Here is a 19,090-nt window from a genome sequence, read left to right as displayed (position 1 = left end):
ATATATTTATAGGGAAGTGAAAATTAAAATCTCAATGAGATACTATAACGTGCCTATTGGAATAGCTAAAATCCAAAATAACAACAAATTGGTGGCAAGGATGCTGAGCAACAGGAACTTGAATTCATCACTGATGAGAATGCAAAATAGCACAGCGCCGCTGGAAGACATTTACACAGCATTTTTTTTTTTTTTTTAGTGGTAGGTTTCTGCTTTTAAGATTTATTTATTTATTTTTATTGATTGATTGGTTGCTATGTTGGGTCTTCGTTTCTGTGCTAGGGCTTTCTCCAGTTGCGGCAAGCGGGGGCCACTCTTCATCGCGGTGCACGGGCCTCTCTATCGTGGCCTCTCTTGTTGCAGAGCACAGGCTCTAGACGCACAGGCTCGGTAGTTGTGGCTCACGGGCCTAGTTGCTCCCCGGCATGTGGGATCTTCCCAGACCAGGGCTCGAACCCGTGTCCCCTGCATTAGCAGGCAGATTCTCAACCACTGCGCCACCAGGGAAGCCCCATACACAGCATTTTATAATGACCCGGCAATCACATGCCTAGGTATTTGCCCAAGTGATCTGAAAACTTATGTCCACACAAAAATCTATACACTAATATTTGTGGCATTATTATTCATAATTGCTAAAAAATTGGAAGCTATTCAGGGCTACTAATTGAATATCTACTGAAAACTGTTATAATGATAAAATCTACTTGCTCCATATTCTTTTATTATAGATTCAACTTCTGTTGCAACAGAATATTCCCTGAAATTTGATGAATCCATGACAGAAGATGAAATAGAAGAAAGATCATTTCGATCTTTACTACCTTCTGAGAGTCATCGCAGATTTAACATGGAAAAGAAAAGAGGCCATCATGATGACTCTGATGAAGAAACTTCCCCAGAAAAGACTACACTGTCCTCTGCCAAGGTGTGTTTCAGTTTACCTGTGGAGATACTTCATAAATAGTTGTGGATGTGTTCTCTCAAAGGTATGAGGAATTATTTTGTACTTGAACTCAATTGTCAGCTACCAGAATGATTTTCCTGAGATATCAATTTTATGTTATATTTTTGGTATAGAATCTGGCTTTGCTTTCCTTATAAAGTAGCTTACAAACTTATTCCTTGGAATGATATCTAAGGCTTTTGAGGATCTGAGCCAAAGTTATGTCTTTAGCTTTTTCACTTACTTCACCCTTACAACACTGTATTCCATTAAAAATTTTTCATTTATATCTTTCTTCTTATTAAATTGTAAGCCTTTTGAATAACAGGGGCAAATTCTTACCCAGCTTTACACCCCTGGGACAGTACCTGGCTTACAGTAGTTGTTAAAATTTTATTGGGTGAATAAATTAGCAGATGAATGTTACTGGCTTTCACTTGCCTTTTTTTTTGAAGAATGTTCTCTTACGTGGTTGGCAGCCTTTTTATATACATAATTTATTTTTATAAGTGCATACCTCTTTTTTTTTAAACTTATTTATTTTATTTATTTATTTTTGGCTGCATTGGGCCTTCGTTGCTGTGCGCGGGCTTTCTCTAGTTGCTGCAAGCGGGGGCTACTCTTTGTTGTTTCGGTGGCTTCTCTTGTTGTGGAGCACGGGCAGTAGGCGTGCAGGATCCAGTAGTTGTGGTGTGCAGGCTCAGTAGTTATGGCTCGTGGGCTCTAGAGCACAGGCTCAGTAGTTGTGGCTCACGGGCCCAGTTGCTCCGCGGCATGTGGGATCTTCCTGGGCCAGGGCTCGAACCCGTGTCCCCTGCATTGGCACGCGGATTCTTAACCACTGCGCCACCAGGGAAGCCCAAGTGCATACCTCTTTTAATGAAGTTAATTAAATTCCAAAAGGTTTAGATGGTGATAAACACGACATAAACTCTCTAACTCAGGAGCTGAGCATGCCATTCTCAGGAGGACAAGACAGCTTTTCTAAATTTACTATGGAGATGGTTAGACAGTATATGAAAGAAGAGGAAATGAGAGCAGCTCACCAGTCTTCACTCCTGCGTCTCCGTGAAAAGGCCTTGAAGGAGAAAACTAAAGCTGAATTAGCCTGGCTAGAGCATCAGAAAAAGTAAGTTCTTTCAGTGAACATAGTTTTGACTGTTCGATTTCTCCTTTCATGAAAAGGAAATGCCTTGTTTTTAAAGATGTTTTTGTTTCCTCATCTAATTTAATTTGATCAACCCAGTTTCTCAAGCTAGAAATACAGCAGTCATCCTTGAATCATGTTGCTTTCAAGACATCCTAAACATATAACATTTTCTTTGCATTTCTCTTTCATCACTTAACTGACTCTTATATTGTTATTTTATACTTAATTCCTTTACTATGTTATAAATTTCTCAAAGCTATTTTATCTTTAAAGGACATAGTCTAGGGTTTATATATATCATATATCCAATAAAATATTTGTTGGGTTAGGAGTTGCTGCATGCAGCAACTGTTTTCCACATTTGAAAATGTTAAATGGGTTAGAGATTTGTTAGTGGTTGAGAATTCTTGACATTAGAATAGAAATTTAATCTAATCTTTGTCTCAATGGGAATAATTGCAGACATCTACGAGATAAAGGAGAAGATGATAAAATGCCCCCACTCCGAAAGAAACAACGTGGTTTGCTCTTAAGGTTGCAGCAAGAAAAGGTATGTTAGGAAAAACACTCCTTTAAGAGAACGTAAGGCGACAAGTTAGATTGTGGAATCTATTATTTTGCCTAATCTCTTTTTCTTATTATCACATTAAAGGAGATTTAGTTGATATTTACCACTGTTGATGCATACTACTATAATTACAGGAGTTGCTTAGTGGCCTATCCTTTTCCTCCTAAGTTAGGGTTGTGTTTCACTGCTAACCGAATACAATATAGAGTAAGACCTTCTGCCTTCATTTACTATGTAAAATAAAATTGTGCTTTGATATGCATATTTTTTAAATTAAGATGTTTGTGAGTCTAATTGGATTAATTATTTAGTCACTGTTTCCCCAAATAGATTTTCAAGACATATGAATTACAAATTGACAAATATTTTGGCTTAATGGACTCAGAAAGACCTGGCATTTGTATCCTGGAGAGGCAGCATGGTGTAGTGGTTACGAATTCAGGCTCTAGAGTCAGATTGCCTTGATTAAAATCCCAAACCTTCCAATTATTAGTCTTATAATCTTGGAAAGTTACTTAACTTCTCTGTTCCTCAGTTTCCTTATTTATAAACCGAGCATAATAATGATAACATACTTTGTAGGGTTGTTAAGAGGAATAAATGAGTTAATACATATAATAACTTAGAACAAACCTTTTGGCACAAAGGTAAGTGCTCAATAAATGTTAGCTGTTATTATTTGAATTCCAGCTTCGTCAGTTGCAAATGCGTATTCATGGTCAAGTTTAAGTAACTCTCTGAGACTTAGTTTCCTTATCTGTTGGAGTGAGATTTTATTTCATATGATGGTTGTGAGGATTAAATGAGGTAACATATGTAAAATCTGTTTCACATTGCCTGGTAAGTATTTAATAGATTCTAGTTTTCTTTTCCTTTATTGACCTGTTTTCAGGTACTAGCTACTGTGTTGGATGATCTGTGAACTTAATCATTTGAGTTATATATTGGAATATTAATAGTTTTTTTAAAACTTTGCCCTAAGAGGAACTCCCTGGCATTCCAGTGGTTAGGACTCAGTGCTTTCAGTGCCAGGGCCTGGGTTCAGTCCCTGGTTGGGGAACTAAGATCCCACAAGCTGTGTGGCGTGACCAAAAAATAAAAATAAAAAATAAATAAACAAAAATTAGTCTTTGATTTTTCAGTAGATTTACTATGATTTGCCTAGGTGTGGTTTCTTTTGCACTGATACTATTTAGAGTTTGCAGAGCTTGTTGAATCTGTTGTTAGTAGTATTTCATCAGTTTTTGAAAATTATCTCTTCAGGTGTTGCTTTTGTCCTTTTCTCTCATTCCTTTCCTTCAGAGGCTCCAAGTAGACAAACGTTAGACCTTTGGACAATTTACCATGTCTCTGTTCTGCTCTGTTTTGTTTTAATGTCATTCTTTAAAACAGTAAAACAACCATGACAACAGTATCATCAACTACAACAAAAAACCACTGTGCTTCTGTTTGGAAAGTTTTTATTGACCTGTCTTTGAATTCGTTAGTTATAGCTTCTGCACCGTGATGTGTACTGTTAAATCTATCCAATGAGTTCTTAATTTGATTTCTTTTTTAGTTCTATAAAATCTGTTTTGTTCTTTTTTATAGATTTTAATTCTTGTTGAAATTCTCTACCTTTTCATCTGTTTTTTGACCTTTTTCTGTTATTTTTTGAACACATTATTCATAGTTATTTTAACTTCCTTGTCTGCTAACTCTATCATTTGGACATCTTTGTGTCCGCTACTATTGTCTGTTTTTATTTTTTATTATCATATGACCCTTTTTCTTAAGATGCCTAGTAATTTTTTTTATTGAATGCTGGACACTGTGTATAAATAACTGCAGAGGCTCCAGATGATGTTATCTTCCCCTAGAGAGGATTTATCCTTTCCTCTTCTACGCAGTTAGAGTGGTCAGCTGTTCACTTTATTCCACGCAGGGGCTGAGCTGGGTTGGCATTGGGCTGCAGACTTGGTAAGCCTCGGTCTACTTCTGCTTTGCATTGACGCTCGGTTGTGACCCTGCAGGGATTTCAGTTGAAAACCAGGTTAACGTGTTTTACCAGCACAAGAGACTGTTGGGTATTTCTGCTCTGCTGTTGAGAGGTTTCTGGCTTAATTCCTTAGCCTTTTTGCCTATGCTGCTTGAGAATTGGCAGATACTTTGAGGTGAAGACTGAGTTTGAAGCCTTAAGTCTTAAGACTTAACTGTCTTAGGTCTTCAGTTTTTTTCACTGCAGTTCTCTGTAGCTGGTGGGAGTGTTAACTGGTGTAATGACTTTCAGAGCAGTTTGACTGTAACTAGGTAAATTGAAGACACATAATTTATGACTCAGCATTTCTATGTGTTGGTAAATATCCTAGAGAAGCTTTTACAGTATATAGGGAAAAGTGGAAACTATTTCTTCAGTAAGAGACTAGATGAACCAGGGCATATTTCTGCAAGATAATATAACACTGCAGGAAAAAAGAATGCATTAAATATAAGAACTGTTTAATAATGGTAATGTTCTGTATCTCTGCTATCCAATACAGTAGCTACTAGCTCCATGTAGCTTTTTTTAAAAAAATTATTTATTTATTTTGGCTGCGCTGGGTCTTAGTTGTGGCACGCAGGATCTTTTTAGTTGTGGCATGCGAACTCTTAGCTTAGCGGCAGCGGCATGCATGCGGGATCTAGTTCCCTGACCAGGCATGGAACTGGGCCCCGTGCATTGGGAGTGCGGAGTCTTACCCACTGGACCACTAGGCAAGTCCCCACATGTAGCTTTTGAGTACTTAAAATGTGGCTAGTGCAACCAAGAAACTGAAATTTTAATTTCACTTAAAATTAATCTCAATTTAAATAGCTACATGTAGCTATTGACTACTGTATTGAACAGGACAGCAGTAGGTCTTATCAGAGATCATAATATTGGGACTATCCTGGCCGTCCAGTGGTTAAGACTCCGCCTTTCCACTGCAGGGGGCACAGGTTTGATCCCTGGTTGGGGAACTAAGAATCCCTCATGCCATGCAGTGAGGCCAAAAGTTTTTTTTTTTAATCATAATATTAGTTATTACAGAAAAACAAGATGCAAAAGAATATGTACAATATGATACCATTCTTGTAAATTTTTAAAAGTCACCAATTAGTAATACATGTTCCATGGAATCACTCATGCAAAACAGAGATTGGGGTAGAGTTTAGTTTTCTCTCTAATGATTGAATTTTGAAACAGAGATTTGAAACAAATGTGGCAAACTGTTCAATCCCAGTGGTGGGGGTTTGAATGACTAATTTTTCTGCATACTATGTTTATAGTAGGCCAGAATGCTTTTTAAGTAAATGTGCAAAAAATACTCCTTGATCCAACTAGCTGTTACAGACCAGGGTTCTTGGCCTCCTTAATCAATAGAAATTGATCAGAGGCCAGACAAGAAATTCAGGCAAGGCTTTATTGGGACCCCTGCTGTAGCAGGGGGGAGTGAGAACAAACAATAGGTTCCCTTGCTTGCTTGCTTGCTTTCTGGGGGTGGGCCAGTTGGTTCCTTATGTGGGGTGAGGGTAGGGGTGTGTCCAGGGGTCGGGCTGGAGGGGTGGCTTAGGAGGTTTGCCCACTCCTTAGGTGGTGTTGTGTGCAGGGGGCATGCTCAGTACCCTGTTTTTGCTCCAGGCTCTTCAAAGTGGCAGTTGGTTTTTTTGGTCTCTTTGTATCTTTTGGGTCCAGAATTTGCCCTAGCATGCACACAGTTATTTTTAGTCCCATATAGTTTCTTTGTATTTATAGCTTAAGGAGAGGTGTGTCCAGGTGCAAGCTTTGCAGCATTGCAGCAAAGGTTCCCAGGTCGCAGGCCTGTCTCACAGCTACCCCTAGAAAGTTGCCCTCTAGGAATAAAAGCACCAGAGTGTGAGGATATGTGTACTGAGATTCTTACTGCAGTTGTGTCAGTAGGGATTATTTTGACGTGTAGTGAGATGGCTATGAGGAATTTGGCCACATATCTTTGCACAGCTGTATCCAACAGGAACATATTTTCCTTATTCTCTCTCTTTTTTTTTTTTTTTGAGGTGAAATTCACATAACATAAAATAACCATTTTAAAATGAATATACCATTAACCATTTTATTTATTTATTTATTTTAAAAATATTTATTTATTTAAGCTGTGCTGGGTCTTAGTTGCAGCATGTGGGCTTCTTAGTTGCGGCATGCAGGCTCTTAGTTGTAGCATGCATGTGGGATCTAGTTCCCTGACCAGGGATTGAATCCGGGCCCCCTGCATTGGGAGTGCAGAGTCTTACCTACTGGACCACCAGGGAAATCCCACCATTAACCATTTTAAAGTGAACAGTTTACTTGTACAACCTTATGGCTTATTCTTAAGAGAGATGCAAACACTTTCCCCTTAGAACCCCTTGAAAAAAATCTTTTCTTTCTTCTAGGCTTGGATTGGGTGAAATTATACATTAATTGGTTTAGAATCTCAGGCCTAAGCTAGTAGCAGTTTTCAAAAGGTGTTCTGTAGAGCTCTGGGGATCCCTGAGACCCTTTCATGGGTCAGGGAGATCAAAACTATTTTCATAAGGATAGTGAGATGTGAATTTGCCCTTTTTATGTGTTGACATTTGCACTAAATGGTGCAAAAACAATGGTGGTAAAACTGCTGGTGCCTTAGCACAGATCAGGGCAGGGGCACCAAACTACTATTAGTCATTATATCTTCCACTGCCACATACTTGCAGCAAAAAAAATCTAGTTCTACTAAAGAATGTCCTGATTAAGTAGTAAAAATTAATAATTTTATTGTGTTGACCTCTGAGTACTTGTTTTCATATTCTCCGTGACAGGAATGGGAAGCCCACAATTAAGCACTTTTCCTAGATACCAGAGGACGGTGATTAACTCATGGGAAAGCATTTGTGTAGTTTGAATTGCAAGCTGAGCTAGCCAGGTTTTTTTCATGGAATACCATTTTTACTTGAAAGAGTTATTCAGAGACAAACTATGTTTGTTCAGATTAGGGTATTTGACAGTCATTTTCTCAAAAATGAACAAAGTGTGCTTTTCACTTCAAAGAAGGCAATTGACAGTGTTTGTTGCCAATGATAAGGTTCAAACTTTCAAGCAAATGTCAGAATTTTGAAAAATTTCTGTCTACCACCTAATACTAAAGAATTTTTTTCGAGATCACAGTGACATTAATAAATGTGATTTGGGGGGATTGTATAATGAAATATGTGAACATTTGGAAGATCTGCATAACTGAGTGAACTAAACATTTTCCAAATGAGCAATGCATGGTGTTTAAAAAAAATCAAGCCATGGAGATGGGGAGGGATAAATTAGTACTATGGGATTGACAGATACAAGCTACTATACATAAAATAGATAAGCAACAAGGATTTACTGTATAGCATAGGGAACTATATTCAATATTTTGTAATAACCTGTAATGGAAAATAATCTGAAAAAAAATTAGTGTATAACTGAATCACTTTGCTGTACATCTGAGACTAACACAGTATTATAAATCAACTATGCTTCAATTAAAAAAAAAAAAACCCAAACCAAAAAAAAAAAACCAAGCCAGACAGTAAAGAGATGTGCAAACATCTGCATACTATTTTCACTAATTTTGTTTGTTTTGGAAAATATAGTTATTTTCTTCAAAATGTGAATAAATGCCATTGTACACTCATGAGAGAATGAGAGTAAAAAGGCAAATAATGTCTTAGTATTATGAAGATAGTTTGATCCTGAGAGTCTCCAGAAGGGATCTTAGGAAGCTTCAAGGGTCCTTGGACCATACTTCGAGAACTGGTGCTTGAGAGGAATTCATACACGTGCCCAAGGAGACAAAAAGTATAAGGCTGTTGATTATAGTATTGTTTGTAATAGTAGACAACAACCTTATCTAATCATAGAGGTAATAGATACATGAAATCTGTATACCTCCAGTGTAAATTTATGCAGCATTTAGGGGCAAATCAACATGGAGACATATAAAAGCAATGTTTAGTAAATAAAGCAAGATTGAAAATATATATATATGATATTACTTATAAAATATTTTAAAACATACAAACCAAACAGTATATATTTTTTTGCAGGTAAGTACAAATATTTGTAGAAGAATTTTAAAAGGATGTATCCCATGGAAGGATATATACCATGATAGTGGTTACCTCTAGGGAGTTGGGGCAGGGAATTGTAGACTGGTGTTATCTGTAATCTTTTATTTCTTTATGAAATTAAAGACTAAGAGAAAATATGACAGAGTATTAACAATTGTTAATTTGGGATTTTGGAATTAGATGTTTATTGTGCACTTTTCTGCATTTTCAGATAGTTTAAAAAATCAAACATGATTTAAATAAATTGTAACAAGTTATTAATATCTTTATTATGCTTTATTGACAAGAAAACAGATTACAACAAATTTATGAAAAAAATGGACAGTCTGTTAAATTTTATTATTAACAGTGAAGTGTATCATTTTTTGCCCACTATTAGCAAAAGAAAACAATAATATCCTGTGTGGAGAGAGTTTGGTGCAATGTAGTCTTAAATGTTTCTGGTGGCATTTTATGTGGAGAAAATTCTTTTCTGAAAGCAATTTTAGAAACTGTTCTAAGGGCCATAAAATCATTCATTCTCTTTGACTTGTTTGTCCTACTTTTTGGAATCTCTCCTAAAGAACTAATCCATAGTATGAAACAATTTATAGGCATTAAAGCATTATTTGGAATGGAGTTTAGCAATAGAATAATGGTTACATTAATTAGTTTACTTGATATGCAGTTATTAAACAAATAAGTGTAAAGACTAAATGGCACTATGGAAAAATATGAAGGGTATGTTAAGTTTTAAAAAGGGATATGAAATTATCAGTCTGTTGTAATTATAATTATTTGAATTAAGGAATCATGTTAAATTATTTTAGAGTGATGTGACTTTTTTTCCTCCTCCACTGCTTAAAAATGTTTCAGTATTATTATTTTTATCTTGAAATGCTGTATGTATTTATTTTTGATATATGTGATGATTGGATTTTCTTTTTAAAATATTATTTTGGACTTGTCTCCTCCAAATTTCAATCCCTCGCCTAACTCTTTAAACTTTAGGCAGAAATTAAACGTCTTCAGGAAGCCAATAAGGCAGCTCGGAAGGAAAGACAACTGATTCTTAAACAGCAGGAGGAGATAGAAAGGATCCGACAGACTACCATAAAACTGCAGGAGAAGTTGAAGTCTGCAGGGGAGAATAAATTGGTAAATTACATGAAATTATTATTAATTTGTTTTCTGCCTCATGTTGCTTGCTAATACCTAACTCTACCTCATCGTCTAATATGGTGGATGTGTTCATTCTAGCACTATGATACATTAATGCACCAGGATAAAGTTCTATGTATGTGCCTTTATGTAAAGTGAGAGTCTTTTTTTTCCTCTCATGGGATATTCAAGTTTTGAAAGGGACATGTAGGTCATATATTAGTTTAAAAATGTTTTCCATTTATAAATTCAGTTGGGACAGAGAGCCTTGTTTTTGCTTATCAATCCAAATATCAATATCAATATATATTCCTCAGAATTAATGGGAATATATTCAATCCAAATATATTCCTCAGAATTCATGGGAGGAATTAATTATTTTTGCTCTTTACATAATACTTTTGTCAGCTGTCTAATGCCTAATATAATGATAACAAGGTTCACAGGAGATATTCAGACAAAAACAAAATTTGGACCTATTCTGAAATACTGTAAAGTGTCAATATAGTGTTGGAAAACTCAGCCTATATAGCAATACAGTTAAATAAATCTCTTAGTATTCACTGCTTTGATTTTTAAAATATACTTTAAATTTTGAAACAGTCTCAGATTTATAGAAAATTTCAAACACAGTACAAAGCTTTGATTTTCTCAGTCGAGAGTTACGTTGCCAACAAATTAATATTGACACATTAGTTTTCATATCTCTTTAATCTCTTTCAGTCTGGAAAAGTTCCTTGACTCTCATGACCTTCACACTTTGGAAGATTACATGCCAGATATTTTGTAGAATGGTCCTCAGGTTGGGTTTGTCTGATCTTTCCTCATAATTAGATTCAGGTTGTGCATCTTTGGGAGGAATATCATGGAAGTGATGCTGTGTTGTTCTCTGCATTCAATCAGGTGGCACCTGATTTTGATTTATCTCATTACTGATGATGTTAACACGAACACTTGATTAAGGTGGCATCTACCATACTTCACTGTATAGTTACTCTCTTTCTCTTTGTAATTAATAAGTGCATTGCATGAAGGTATTTTGAGGCTACATGCATTCCTGTTCTTCGTCAAAGTTAACTTTATTCTTTTATTTATATCAGTATGGACTCATGGATTTGTGTTTTACTCAGCATTATAATCTGTTACTATCATTATTTGTTTTGATGCTCACTTTTTCTCAAATTGGGCCATTAGGAGCCTCTTCGAGCAGGTTTCTGTGTCCTTTTGACATGTAACCATCAGTCTTTGAGCACTTTCATGTTTTCTGGAACAAGATGTTTCAGGGTCATCTTTTACTTTCCCTGCCTCAGCCTTGGAATCAGCTGTTTCTCCAAGGAAGATAGTTATTTAGAAATCAAGATCTGGTGCTAAGCATGCTCACTGCTATTCAGGTTTTGTTGCTCCTAAGCAACAAATCTAGGGACTATGTAAGTACATGTATATACATTTTACTTGTGTGATATAATTTTGTCCTTTAAGTAATACCTTAATTTCAACTATTTTACAAATACTGTTTTGAAGATAAATTAGTTTTGAAATGACAATTTAAATCAGTTTGAGATCTTAAATTCCAGTATAATTATAATACTTTACTACCCCCTGTTGTTTGCAGGACTCTCATAGTGATGATGATACAAAGGATAATAAGGCAACCAGTCCTGCTCCAACTGACTTGGAGACCCGCAGTCCTTCCCCCATTTCAATCTCCAGCAGTGAAACTAGCAGCATTATGCAGAAACTGAAGAAAATGAGAAGCCGCATGGATGAAAAGTAATTCATTTAAAAAAATATCTCCTATTTACACTGAAAGTAGTAGCAACAAATAATATTTTTAATGTATTTCATTAGATTAGATTGATACAACATAATATTTTATGGATTCAGTTGCATTTTAGCAGAGTTATTAAGTCATCCTAGAAGTCAGTTAACTGTAGACCTTATTTATAAAACAAATTTTCTGGATCTTAAATACAGCCAGGTTTCTTATTTTAAAAACCAAAGTAGTATTTGCACATATACCCATGACAACATTTTCTCCTTTCTTTTATTAAAAGTTATGAGTAAGTGTGAAATTTTTACCTTTTCTGAAATCTGAGGACATGTCCACTGACTTGAGGGAGCAATTTAAGGGTGTATCTTGAGATCTCATCCTGTGACTCTGACAACTGTCAGGCTTACTCAAGTAGAAGAGTGAAATTTTAACCTTGTGAGTGGGTCTGAATTGCTCAATTAAAACCAGAAAGTCTGAAATTTTCCTGGGATGTTGAATGATTTGGCAGTCTGTCATTCTTCTAAAACATTTCTAAGTATTATTTTTTAAAGACTCTTTTAAAGAAGGCTACTCCTACTTAGATATAGCTCAGTTGTGTGTCAGCTTTGACCGTACCAAGTGACATTTACATGAGAGTTTACTCCATTGCGTGTACATTTGATTAAATACGCTTATAAAGTAGCTGCTTGTGGACTATTTTCTACCTTCTTTAAATATAGAAGAGAGGTCCATTAAAATTTTTGTTGACTGCTCTTTTATTTTAAGTTAGCAATTTGAACCACAGATTAAACTTAAGTTGTATCTTGATATCCTTTGGCAGTATACTACCCATCACCAAATTTAATAATGCTCTATGTTTATATGTGACATCAACCTATGATTTAGTTATTTTCTGAACAGTCAAGCGGTTGTAAGTCAAACCTTACTATAGATACAGTGTTGTACACTGGCACTTCATTGCTTAATTGAAATTGCACTTCAGTAACTTAAAATTGGCATTTGATACCTTAAAAATACCTAAATTTATTATGAAGATAAGTTTAAATAATAAATACAGATTTTTAAAATAAAAAATATAAGGGGGTGAAAACTGAACATTTACAAATGTGTAAGTGTACCTTTTGTACGATTTCCATGGGATAGACCAATTAAGACCTACTCAAATAGGAATTCTTTCTTCCTTCCTGATAAAAATTTCCAGTAGCCTGTGTGGGACGTACTGGATTGCTCCAGGGATCTTTGAATTCAGAATAATCTATCTCATAAATTTTTATAACTGATTTGGCATTTTATATCTGCCTCTAAATGCCTTTGGATCATAAATGTTGGAGGAAGGACAGCTTCAAGGGAAATTTCTTCATTGATTCCTTGCTTGTCTATACCAGTAAAATCTTCATTGCTGGTCTCTATGAATAATATTCTAATAATTTTAATCACATCCATGGAAGGAACTGCTAATCCTATTCTGTTTGTGAGATTAGTCAGTTTATATGGTGTTTATTTGAGATTTGGTTAAAACCTTAAAAACCCTAAATAATAAGTTAAAGGTTGAATTTATTGACTTTGTTCTAAGTTTTGTTAATTATTTTCTCAGAGCCCAAAATACTAAAGACCTAGAATTTTTTTATCATTGCTCTACCTTTGTCAACTACTGCAGTAAACTTTTGAGAAAAGGCCTTGAAGCATTCAGTGACTTCTTGATTTGTTGTTTGAAGCAATGCAGTTGTGTTTGTGGTAGGGCTGGGATAAGGACAGTAGTTGCAGAGAAATTAGTTTTAATGTTTGGAAGATGATGCTGAAATTTGAGGGTGAAGTGGAGTATTTTCCAAAATTAGCAGTGCATTAAAAAGGGAGATTACTGTTATGCGATTTTTTTTTGATCTCCAGAACAAAGCACAGTTGGTCCTTGAGCAGCGTGGGGGTTGTGTTAGCAATGCTGCACTTCCGCATAGATGAAGATCTGCCTAAAACTTGCGTAGTCGGCCCTCCGTAGTCGTGGTTCCTCTATGTATGTGGTTCTTCTGTATCTGTAGTTCTATATCTGTGGATTCCGCCAACCGCAGATCATGCAGTACTGCAGTATTTGCTACTGAAAAATATTCACATGTAAGTGGACCTATGCATTTCAAACCCACTGTTCAGGGATCCACTGTAATGTGAAAACTGATTTTTGAATACCATTCAGATTACCAAAGCTTCAGAGTTAGATCTCCTTCAACAATGTTGGAATGTCAGCTCAATAGAGTGAGTTAATTTAGTAGTCATTTGCTACAGTAGATAACTAATAAAATTATTTGAGCCTTTGCTACTAGGCACTATTATTTGTTTTGTAGATTAGAAAAGGCCATCTTCTAAGAGATTACTATTTTACTAATATAAAACACTTGTCAGAAAATAGTCATCCTTCTCAAGCAGTTTAGCTAACTTTGGGAGGAACTTTTTCATATATATTACTGCTTATTGTTAACTCTCTGAACTTTGATTCTGTGATAAATATTTTTCTGAAGTGTTCAAACTATTCTTGGCTCCAGTGAAAAATTTCCTTCTTTAATGTTTCACGGAGACAACAATGCCTTTGTTAAAGTTTGTATTTCTAATCTATGGCTTTTCTCTTTTTTTTTAAATAAATAAATTTATTTATTTATTTTTGGCTGAGTTGGGTCTTTGTTGCTGTGCGCAGGCTTTCTCTAGTTGTGGCGAGCAGGGGCTACTCTTCGTTGCAGTGCACGGGCTTCTCGTTGCAGAGTCTTCTCTTGTTGTGGCGCACGGGCTCTAGGTGTGTGGGCTTCAGTAGTTGTGTCTCGTGGGCTCTAGAGCACAGGCTCAGAAGTTGTGGCACATGGGCTTAGTTGCTCCGCGGCATGTGGGATCTTCCCGGACCAGGGCTCGAACCCGTGTCCCCTGCATTGGCAGGCAGATTCTTAACCACTGCGCCACCAGGGAAGCCCCTCTGTGGCTTTTCTTGACCTCTGTACTGAGTTGACATTTTAGAAATAATTTCCGTTTCTCAGTATAGTGAAGAGCAAAAGAAATTTAAACTGTGGAAGAGGTTAGTAATAATGAAAATACGTTTGCAAAAGCCACAGACTGTCTAGCCCTCAGTTTTTTGATAATTATTGGTAAATGAAATCTGAGTTTTGTTTACTACTGTGAGGGGCATTATTTACAGTATAAAGTTGTGAAACAGATATTCATGGGAAAAAAACATACAGTTGACTCTTCCTGTTAATTTGCCAATTCTGTTTTAGGAAAATTATTTACTGAGCAAATGAAACACTGAAAGAATGGTGTTTATCTTCTTCTTTAAGTGTTAAAATAGGATACAGTGCATTTTTTTCTTTCATTTGTTAATAGCAGCTTGTTCTTCTATATTATTTATTAATTATCTACTTATTCCCTCAGCAATTATTTTTTGGGAAATGTGTGAATATAGTAGGTTCTGAGGGATATGAAGATCAATCAAACATAAACCCTGCCCTTGAAAAGCTTATAGTATAGGTGGAAAAAAGAATAAATATCAGGTTCCTTTAGTGAAGTATATAAAAATCTATTGCTAAGGAAACTCAGAAGAGGAAGAAATTTTTACTGAAAAGAGTATATATCAAGGAAATTTTCTTGATGAGTGTTCAGAGTTATATACTTCGCATTTGCAAGTGAAGGCTTTTGCTATTCCATTAAAGAAGACATTTTTATTAAAATTTTAAACAATGTATTAAATATCATTGCCTTAAATTAGAAATATAGTTTTCTTAGAGAAGGTTCTAGACTAAGTGTAGTGGATGAATAAATCCTGACAGTCTGATAATGTGCTTTTTTTTTTTTTTTCTTCCTAGATTAGGGATGATGTACCTGTATTATTTTATTTATTTAAGTATATGCAGATTATTAAACAATTTAATAGAATAGATTTTGCTGTAGGAAAAATAGACTGTATTTTCTTTTAGGTCAGTACTGTCCATATGCTCATTTATCTTCCTTTTTGAATATCATTAAAAATGCTTAAGTACTTAAAAGAATTGATCCATTTTATAATTAAAAGCACTAGTTTTCATTTTTACTTGTAACAGTATGGAGTTAAAGAATTGTTTAGATCCAGAAAGAATTTTAAAATAATTTAAGGTATTAAGTTTTTATTTTGTTTAACATCTTTCAGAATCAAATGATTTTAGAACTGGAAGTTCTATTTAAAATTTAGATCATAATTTTGCTCTTTCAAATTGTAGCATGCTTTTAGAATCTGTTGGAACACAGTCTACAATTATATTAGCTCATTGAGGAAAAAAGCTTCTCATTTATGTCACATGGTCTAGCAATGTGTTGAGGTATGTATTTTAAAAAGTGTGAGGAAGTACTTAAATGAAGAAGGAATCATAAAATGTTGGAACTAGTCGGTCCTTAGGGAGGTCATCTAGTATAGTCCCTTGGTTCTACAGGAAGAAATTGAGGCCTGCAGAGATTAAGTGCCTTGTCCCAGGTCAGGTAGCATAATGGCAGAGCTAGAACTAGAACCCTACTCTCGGGACTTCAGCCAGCTAAAGTGAAAACTGAGTTAGCACATCTGCTTCCAACCTTGTAGTTTTTTTAAATAACTGCATTGATGACTTAAAGGTATCTCAGTAGAAATTGACCCTTCAAAATAGTATTGAAACTGGGAAGGTGCTGAGTGCCTGATTACTACGGTTGAATAGCTGCATAGCTAAAGTTTAGAGTGTAAAATTTTGACTTTAAAAGTGTATTACTTACTTCTGAATTTCTAAAGCTTAAACATTATAGGAACATAACTATTTCCATACTAGGTTAAATCTGTCATATGTCTCATCCTAGTCCAGTGTTCTGTAACCGTCAGAGGCCTTGTTGGGATGCCTTGATAATAGCCATAAAGTATATTAGTAGCATTTTCTATTAATAGGCATTTATGTTTCCATCATTCACAAATTTTATTTCTTACTTGTGCAGCATATTGAAGGATTGTTAACTCTAGTGTGAAGTGCTACTGCTTCTTTTATCTCAATTTTATACAACTTTTAAGAGACACTCTTGAATTCTAGAATGTATGTATATTAAATAAGGAACGTGTGTTTCTGGGATGAAGTTCCAACTTTAAGTTAAACTTTTCTTACACTATCTCTTAAACCATTTTCTTTTCTTTTTTTTTTTTTTTTTTTTGGCCATTTGTTTTGTTGTTCATTTCTAACCTAGAGCTTTTGAATATGCTTAATCTTTGTAAATGAAAAGTAAATGATTAGTATTTGTTCTAATAGAGAAAATTATTATCCTCTATATTGGGTTGGACAAAAAAAGTTAATATGTATTTTTTTACAGTTTATTTCACATCTTCCAATGTTCTACTTTTTGTACTAGGTCATGCATGCATTTAGCAGTTATATACTTAAGAGGGTGGGTGATATTTGAATGTTATGAATAGATTTTTTTGGACCTTTTCCAAGTACATTTGTTTTTGCATAATTGGCCTCAAAATAAGTTTATTATACATTCATAAAGAATGGCAAGGAAGATTGCAGTGTCTTATTGAAACTTGGCAAAATTGCACAAAAACTTCAGTGCAGAAAATCAAGGCAATCCAGTTATGATAGAGAGAGAGAGAGAGAGAGAGAGAGAGAGGAGAGAGAGGAGAGAGAGAGGGAGGGAGGGAGAAAGGGAAAGAAAGATAGAGCGAGTATGTAACTGAACAGAGGGAAGGTGAAATATTAAGTTGTATGTGGGGAAACAGACACTGAAATCGTCTGTTATCTAAAGATATCCATGTAGTCAAGATTCTACATACTTTTTAAAATTCAAATGAGTGACTGGATTCATACCTAGATTTTCTCACTTCTTTGACTTACTGATATTATTCCTTGCCCTTCCAAGGCAATAAATGTTGCCTTGATCTACAAGTTATTGTTGTGTGCATGTGAACAGGAGCATGCTCTGTCAAAGAGAATTAACCTTTCCAAACGTATATTAGACTTATTTATCCCTTCATATATACAATGGTCTATTTACTATTAAAAAAAGAGAGAAACAGTTGGTTTTTTCCTACTTTTATAAGTTTAACATATGGAATTTCTTCTTACTTTTAACCTTATGATTGATTGAATTGTCCACAGCATGATTTTTTTTTTTTTTTAAACTACTGGTAGTATTTATTGGAACTACCTTAGTTTATTCTTAATTATGCATCCTGTTTTTTTATAGAATGGGTATTGTATTTCAGTATTATTATTTAAGTGGGCCTTTGTTAAATATAAAGCAAGATACCTCCAGTAGGTCCTGTTGACAGTAAGTTTTATGTTGTAGATGTGAACAAGGTATTTTTACTATAAATTGACTTTCTAAACTATATAACTATTTTCAAGCTTAGATTATAATGGTAAGGTTAAGTAAGGCAAATGTACTGCTTTTTAAATTTAAATTCAAGCTTAAAATACATGACAAGGTACAGATATAAAAACTACTCATTCAGAATTACATATGTATATACAATTGCTGGTATGCTAGGTTCATGCCCATAATTGTTGTACTCTGTGTTAAAGCTTATGAGAAAACTTATTTAGCTTCACACTCTACTTCTCATTACTTTACTCACAAACAAATAAATTTACCTGAAAGTATACATGATGGTTAAGCAGGAGCTGAGAAAAAAGGCACGTATATTCAGAAATCTTTGGTAAGATCTATAAAAGTATATGTTTTATATGTCACACAAAGTATAACACTTGCTTTAACTGAGTAGCTTGTAGTGTTATTCAGGAAGCATATTAAAAAGTTCTGCACTCAGCTCTTATGCTTTCCCTTTCTCATTCTTTCTGCCTCTTGATCTCTTGGTTTTAAAATCTTCCTCCTTATTTTGTAGACACTGCTCTCCTGTTCACTACTTCTTCTCTGTCTTTACGTCTCATCACTGGGCCTCTCTCAGTGTCTGTTTTCCCAACCTTCATCCCAAATTCCAGCTGTATATCTACAACCAGTTGGTCAGGTAACTTTGCACCTTTTTCAGTGCACTCTTTGATAGAGCATGCTCTTTTCTTTTTGTTTGTTTTTATTGCTTTTTTTTTCTTTCTTTTTTTTTCTAACAGCCTAGGGGCTTCTTGTCAAATGTCCCATAGATTTTACCTTTTTGTTTCCACATTAATTTGACGTGCTGATTGTTTAAGAAGTGGAGTGATAGTTCTTGTGCTTTTTATTAAGTGTTTGTTGGATATGAGAATGCATTTTTGTTGATTAGCTACCACTACAGATCTAACACTTATAATATGAGCAGCCCACCTTTCATTTAGCTGTGGCGTCTACATTTGAGGAGAGCAAATAGTAGCTTTTTAACTACTCAAATAACTATCTAAATCAGTAATGTCCCCTAACCCTTTGGAGCTAAGATATACTAGGCTATTTAATTCCAGAGATTGGGCTAAA

At 35.0% G+C, this 19,090-nt stretch overlaps 1 protein-coding gene across 3 annotated transcripts in view; it reads left to right on the top strand.

Moving 5' to 3' along the window:
* CEP350 (centrosomal protein 350) overlaps positions 1–19,090 on the top strand; it is a 137,020-nt gene that overhangs the window by 68,505 nt on the left and 49,425 nt on the right. For 2 of the 3 annotated variants that reach the window (XM_082340924.1, XM_082340923.1), the window contains exons 23-28: positions 732–928; positions 1,891–2,075; positions 2,559–2,646; positions 9,757–9,903; positions 11,519–11,676; positions 18,534–18,656. In XM_082340924.1, the coding sequence (XP_082197050.1) occupies positions 732–928; positions 1,891–2,075; positions 2,559–2,646; positions 9,757–9,903; positions 11,519–11,676; positions 18,534–18,656 (898 nt within the window). The remainder of the gene's footprint in view (positions 1–731; positions 929–1,890; positions 2,076–2,558; positions 2,647–9,756; positions 9,904–11,518; positions 11,677–18,533; positions 18,657–19,090) is intronic. The other variant, XM_082340925.1, reaches the window with a different exon arrangement.

Source organism: Balaenoptera borealis (assembly GCF_965194805.1).
Source record: "Balaenoptera borealis genome assembly, chromosome: 1".
In the NCBI taxonomy this organism is placed as follows: domain Eukaryota; kingdom Metazoa; phylum Chordata; class Mammalia; order Artiodactyla; family Balaenopteridae; genus Balaenoptera; species Balaenoptera borealis.
This window is presented reverse-complemented; position numbering and strand designations above follow the sequence as displayed.